This window comes from Seriola dumerili, unplaced genomic scaffold, assembly GCF_002260705.1.
Source record: "Seriola dumerili isolate Sdu_G_001 unplaced genomic scaffold, Sdu_1.0 BDQW01000068.1, whole genome shotgun sequence".
NCBI classification, from domain to species: Eukaryota; Metazoa; Chordata; class Actinopteri; order Carangiformes; family Carangidae; genus Seriola; species Seriola dumerili.
In genome coordinates this window covers 5,859,591-5,866,961 of record NW_019174323.1, presented here as the reverse complement: position 1 = coordinate 5,866,961, position 7,371 = coordinate 5,859,591, and the positions used below count along the sequence as shown (strand labels likewise).

General features: G+C 40.7%; 1 protein-coding gene across 12 annotated transcripts in view; it reads left to right on the top strand.

The window, feature by feature from the left end:
* The window catches only part of LOC111220297 (calcium/calmodulin-dependent protein kinase type II subunit gamma-like), a 32,106-nt gene that overhangs the window by 4,294 nt on the left and 20,441 nt on the right, over window positions 1-7,371 (top strand). For all 12 annotated transcript variants that reach the window (XM_022743346.1, XM_022743340.1, XM_022743344.1 and 9 more), the window contains exon 3: window positions 5,049-5,108. In XM_022743346.1, coding sequence (XP_022599067.1) covers window positions 5,049-5,108 — 60 coding nt within the window. The remainder of the gene's footprint in view (window positions 1-5,048; window positions 5,109-7,371) is intronic.

Here is a 7,371-nt window from a genome sequence, read left to right as displayed (position 1 = left end):
GGAGGGAGGGAGGGAGGGAGGGAGGGAGGTCAGGGATGGATGTAGGCAGTTGGCTGTGGGATAGTCCAGCATTCAGGCAGTTTGAGGTGGATGCGAGTGGGCAGCAGTGTACACATTACACACCCACACTCACAAACGCATACACCTGATTCTCACCCAGGGAATCAGGGGACTTTAATGCCATCTCATTTATAGTGTTTTTCTCTATATTCTTTGTCAATATATTATAAAATGATATTGGTTTTATATCGCAGTAACAGTTAATTGCTGCTTTGGTGTGATACGACTTTTGCTGCGTAGAACAAATGCTCTGTTTTATTTTGTTGTTGATGAGTGAAGTGACTTTGGAAAGTAGATGGCTGCTGCATTGTCTGCTGCAACGGTGTGTGTGTGTGTGTGTGTGTGTGTGTGTGTGTGTGTGTGTGTGTGTGTGTGTGTGTGTGTGTGTGTGTGTGTGTGTGTGTGTGTGTGTGTGTGTGAGAGAGAGTGTGTGTGTGTGTGTGCGTGTGAGAGTGTGAGTGAGACAGACTATCCACTTTAATGCACTACCCTAATACTTTTCCTCCTCAACATTTTTTTAGCGTCCTACATCTAGTGTCCTCGGGCTGTGTGATTGTCCCAGTGAAAATAATCTAAGTTGTGCTTCTTAATATTATTTATTGATCAGCAATTTCCTAAAATCCTGCCTGTTAGTTCCTAGCTCACCTTTTGCAGAAAAAATCTGTTTCATAATTAATGTTGCCCAACCAGGAAAATTCAGCTGTCTCCCCTGAGTATTGCCAGGGTTCAGACCACTGAATCACTACCCACATCTCTGATTTGTGCAGTGATTCAGATAGGTTTGGTGTTGTAATTGCTGATGACTATTTTCACATGAATGAAGAAGCAGCTGACTAATGAAAGCTTTGTCGTCAGGATTAGGAATGGGGACGTCATCTTCCCATGATGGGTAGCTTGCTATATCCACAAAGAAACAGTGATGGAAAAATGGCTGCATAAATGGCGACAAATGGGGACAATCTCAAAACAATTGTACAAGTTCTTGAAAGTTGACTTTTCCTTAATCACCATGAAAAGCATTAAGTAAACTGCTCCCAGCAACAGATACCACAATTTCTTTGTCCACTTACATTGGCTAACAAGAATAAGATGTCAACCTGAATAATGAAGTGAAACAAAATGGCACTTCAGTCTTATTATCAGGCTCAGCTGTGTTTCCTGCCATTGAACAAAAAGTGACGATCGGGCTTTGTCCAAATTGGTCGTGTGTAGTGGTTACCATGGTGACTATATTGGCAGTTGATTTTTGCATTTGAATCTTCCTGAAGCAGCAGATCAGTACCTGTGTAATTCAGACAAGCTTTTTGCTATAGAGAGCCGAAGTTAAACGAGGCCTTCCGGGTTCTGTTACTGAAGCAAGTAAACCTCATTCAAAATCCCTGCATTACTTGCATCCTCAGGTCAGAGCTTGGACAGTATGTTGTGTTGCACACTACATATGTTCAGATAAGGATGGCAGCTTTTTTAAAAACAATTTAACATTGCTCATTCAACATTTTCTTGTTTTAGCAGCATTAACGCAAAAGCCCTAGATGTTCACAGGCTAACCGTCACAGTTTAACAAAAAAGACGAGTCCATAAGCCAGTAGAGGGGTTGTGGTTAGCTCAGACGTGTCTTAATAACAGCAGGATAGCAGGACTCTGTAAAAGGTTTTAGATAGCAGAGGTAACAGCTAAAAAAGTGGCTGTAGAAGAGAACAATGGTGAGTGTAGTACCTGAGCGAAGGGGAGCTGTAGATTTTTCTGTGGTCACAAAATAATCCATGTTAAACTTGATATCACAAATGGTTTGAATTCTTATAGCAACTGCGGTAGTGGATTTCGATCTGGGAAGTAAAACCCAGTAACATGCTCAATTCTTTCAGATAGCCCATTAAAAGAAATTCCTGAATGAGCGATTGCATTGAGTTACTGAAGCTAGTGGAAGAGAGGCTAGCCCAGATGCCACGTCATGACTCAATGTTCAGCATATTTTATCTGCCAAATAACTGGGAGTGATTATTCTTCCAAATAGCCAGTTACATTACCAACATTTGGGGTGATGCTCAGGTGAAAATGTACATGGTTTTCATGAGCCATTATGGGCTGAAGCGGTTATTATATCATGACATAGCTGAAATATGTCTGTAATTGGTTTTTCAGTAATAGTTTTAGGGGAATCAATTATGAACGACGATTTCATGAACATGGGATGCACCAATTCTCAGAATTAACATTAGTCAGAAATTCAGCAGAAATACCCTAAAATGGCATGTTAATCTGTATAGCCACACTTCGTCATTCAGAAAACTAGCAATTTGTCACCTGATAACATAAGTAGCTACATTAGTAGGGTGTTGAACCTCAGTACTTTTTGGGGTCAGCCAAAAAAGGTATTCATAGCTTTGTCTGAGTCTTAGTCTTTTTTATTCTTTGGTTAGATATTTCCTCATTTTAAAGAATAACTAAGCCAATTTGATTTAGGCGAAGTACATATATGAACTGTTTCTTAATAGCTTAATAGACATTAAAGAGGAAAAACTAAATATTTCACTGCTATCAGTATATGTATATTTAATGCTGTTAGTATTGTGTCATATTTGTTAAATATCCCTTGAAAACACTTGTTCTCACCCCTAAAATACTGGCACAATATCAATATTGAGGCACTCTGTCAAAATAAAGTGGTGTTTGATTTGTCAGTATTTCCCAGGCCTAACAGTTTGGATGTAAACTTGCCTGAAACAGATTGAACTGGATCCTCAAGCCGTCAGTCAGATTGTCAGCTTTGTATGTGTGGCAGAGAGAGGGGTGTGTGTCTGTGCGTGCGTGCATGCGTGTGTTTGGTCCTCTCCATCCTCCTCAGCTGATGTAAGATGGCTGTGAGCCCGCCCCATGGCAAAGCAGATGGCCAATTAGAGAGTAGCAGGAAGTGCCAGTAATTACCCTCCAGCCCTCTCTTTCCTGTCTTCTTCTACCACACACTCTCGCACCAACAAATAAGGAGATTGAATGAATTAGTGAGTGCTGCAGTGACACTGCACCAGGGTAGTCAGCTATGCACAAACACGCGCACACACACACCAGGGAGCTGTGATCCTCTTCTAGCAAATGGACGTTCTGTGTAATCCTCCCTCCTTCTCTCTGTCTGTCCCTCCGTCCTGCGTCACTGGTGTAATTAGGAGGTTCAGGTCTCTCCCTTATTCACTTGCTTTCTCTCCAATGAGGGAAATCTATACCTGCAGGGAGACGACAGGGAGGGTAGAGAAAGGTAGATGTGGAAAGTGTAGCACCATGTTAGAGTACAGAAGACATATCTTCAAAACACCTGTCAGCAGCCTTAAAACTTGTCCAAGTAAGCAACAAGTTAGAGAAAATCAGGTGAAGAACAGGTGGTCTGAACAGTCAGAGAAGATGTAGAAGGATGCAGAGAGGGATGCCGAAAGTGACACTGCTTTTTATAATTATGTCCTCTTGTATTATGCCTGTACATACTGCATTGATTCTGTAGAACAATGGGGTAAGGTGGTAGTTGATTGCTCAGCAACAGCATGTGAATTTTATCTGAGGCTGTTGCTGCACTGGGGAAATGAATGCAAATCTTAGTGAGGCTGCCTCATTGTGTGTGTGAGGTGTGGTGTACTCGCCGTGGAGCTGTGGGGTTGAGTTGGCTTCACCACAGTGATAACACGCTCACATCTACACACTGAGTCATACTGGATCTTCACTAGTTACCCCAAGTGACCCGTGACCTCGGCTGCATGGCTGTAGCATGGTTGTGGCCACACCCTCCCAAAGTGATGGGAGGGAGCAGTGTCACAGTGGTTTACACACCGACATCTCACACAAACACGCATGTGTACACGTGCTGCTAAAGGATTCAGTAAAACCTTCAAACAAGGATGTTGGTTTGGACATGAGGCTTGTGTGTTCTTGCTAGCATCCCCTCCCAGACTGAAGTGCAAACACTGCAATGTTCTATAACTGGGATTCACAGTAACCCCTTTATACACACACACACACACACACACACACACACACACACACACACACACACACACAATATCATGTGCAACGTGCAAACTCGTGCACCCATTGCTACACTCAGCCTCATTAATTTGCACACACAGTTTAATAACCTCAAATAAAACTACACATGAAATCATTGGAGCTGTGCTTGCGACTGTTACCTTTCAGAAGCAAATGCAGCCGCTCAGTTTGAACGAGTGTTTTACTAATAGGTTAGCACCATGGCCTGAAGGATTTGCATTCATGTAGACAAAAACAAATACTTCCTTAAATATTTGCATTTGAATACTTGCACTGCAATTATTTAAATTCACAAATTTGCTTTGTTTGTGACTGATGCTCAAGTAAATAATTATAACAAAGGAGTTAAATTAAGTTATTACAAGTTATAGCAGTGTGTACATGTTTTAATTTAGGTTTTACTAGACATATACCATACTAAAAAATCATCTTCATCACTGACTTAAAGACATTTTGTTGAAAACACTGATGTGATGATGATGAAGGAACTGACATGTTTGCTAGCCTCTGTGAGAAACAGACTTAAGTTGGTGCATGTGTGGCATCTGGTAACTTAGTGGTTGCGACCCACACCTTATAACCACAACGTCCTTCTTTCGATTTGAGCTGCATGCAGGTGTCTCTCCCTTGCCCACCTTTTCTCTCTGTATCTGCTTTGTCACTTAACAAATAAAGTCAAAATGCCAATGAATAAATAAATAAATGGCAAAAACAAAATACAGTAGGAATATTTTAGTGACCAACTTATTACTAATTGTTTTGGTTATTTTGTCTGCCCCCTACACCAATGACCTCCACAAGTGAAAAGAATAAATACTGACTTGTTAAAAATCTTATAAGCGTATGATGTGCTGTTTAAATCATGCACTGAACACAGTCGTTTGACCAGGTAATGGCGTATAAATGCTTTCTTGCTCTGTGATTGTAACATGTCCTAACCACGACTTTTCTCTCCGCAGACCATCAGAAGCTTGAGAGAGAGGCTCGTATCTGTCGTCTCCTGAAGCACCCCAACATCGGTGAGTTTGCATACACAAAACCAAATGTGTGACGTGCGTTTATTGTTGCTCATGCTGAGGGAATAAGATTCTTCACTGAAATGCACCAACACAGTTGCTGTTATCAGAGTTTCGGCTAATTCTAATATTGAGAATAGCACAGAAATTCACAGCTATTTTTAATGAGTATTAATATATTGACCATGAAAGTTCATTCTTGACCTTGGAAAAAGTAGTAAAATATTCTTAATTCAGAAGAGGGAAAAACTAATTTTACACATTTAAGCAACCTAATCTGTTTACAGAACCATGATAACCTTTATATAGACACTGAGAAATCCACATATGCTATCTCACTAATTTATTTGCAAATAAATCAGGGTTTCTGATATGATTTTATTAGATTAGAGCTGTGCAGGGGCTTCTGTGCTTCTCGAGTAACAAGGTGCTTGGATCAGAAAAATAAACTGATGATCATGATCTGATCTGATGTTCTTACATGGAGCATGATGCTGAGAATCCTAATCCACAGGATGATTTTGAAATGCGTAAGGGGAATCAACTTAAAGTTTGAACACAGTTGAAAGAGAAATTGCACAGACTCACATGGATGTTAAGAAGTGTGCAGACACCTGAACAATATAAACAGTTGAACTAACTTCATGATACAAGCCTCTGTATCAATCCCAGTTTACATAAATCTGGCTCACTGGTAGCACAAAGCTAGTTATCAACTGACAATGTTGACTGAGTTTTCCTGTCCCTGAGATTGCAAAGGAGAAACAAATAAGATGCATGTATTTCTCAGACATGAGAAATACATGCATGAATCGATCCAACTGACCAAAATGTTGCATTAGAGCTAATTAACATTGTGTGGATTTAAAAGTGTCAGAACAGTGAAAATACCTTTCATCTCAGGCTATCATGTTGATGAGTCTAAAACAATTTAAAGTTGCCTCACCTTAGCCTGAGAATCAGACTGTAAAAGCTACTTACATTCAATAATGCTATCAGTTATAACAGAAACTTGATTAATAATTAACAAGATTTCTTTCAATTAATATAAAACCACACTCAACATTCATTATGCTGTTAGTGTGGTTAACTCTCTCTCTCTTTATTAGAAGCCTTGTTTTAAACTTGGAGTGGACACATGGTTGTGGACACATGGTTGTGCAAAAATGATTTCCAATTGATTGTGAATGTGATCTGATCACAGGTTTTGATCTGATCTTCTTAAGTTAGCCTGTTAGTTTGTGCAGAATAGGTTACCATGGTGATCCCTCTCAGGTAAAAGTTAGTCAGACACCACAAAGACTTTTATACCAGAAACTGCACTGAGTCTGTTGTGCAGCAGAACTGATGGCTGGCATCATTGTATTGTTGCCGGTAATTTAACATTACTACTTGGTATCAATTGGCATCAAGATGCTAACAGCTCAGGACAGCTAGCTTTGGTTAGGATTTTGTGAATTTTGTTCTAATGGGCCGTGCAGTTGTTGTGACAAAAAGAAATGTAGATGACATCACCAGTGTTGCCTTAAAACACAAAATATGTGATTCCAGTCAGAATGAGGGGGGACAGTGGGTCGGCTTGAAGCTTTCTCTTGTTGACGGTGTTGAGGACAGATTTCTGCTCTGTCTGTGAAGATGACGTCAGACATGTTTCTTGGCTTTCTGGTTTTACCTGTCTGATATCTTGGCCTGTAACCGTGTGCTAATTGTGGTAATTCATATTACATCGATGAAAAAATAAAAAGCATTGTGCCGCTCTAATGGAGATGTCCAGAGGAGAAGGGTGTTAAAGGTCACAAAATCAATGACACCTTTCCCACTGCACTCCTTATTTCTCTTTCCTCTCATGTCCTAGTTCTGTGTCAGTCAGCCCCCCCCCCCCGCACTCATTTGCACCTCGCTTACTTTTCCCATTATCTTCCGCCTCTTTATAGATTTTCCTCCTTTTCTTGTCCTTTCTCCTCTTTTTGACATGTTTTGGCATCGTCTGTATTCAAACTTCGGACAAAAGAGGGCACAAAAAAGAGACAGATGGAGAGACGAAAGCAGGAGGAGTAGGAGACAGATGGAGGGAGAGCGAGAAGATGGGAGGAGGAGGAAAGAGCAGTCGTTCTCGTTTCTTGCTGCAGGGCCATCCTACTTCGTCTTATTATACAACTGATATTCATTTTACATAACGATAACTGTGGCTCCCCTGACACAAAACCTAAGCTGTATCACAGGCCCAGTCTCTAACGCCTGGCTCCTGCTGCCTGGATTCTGCTTT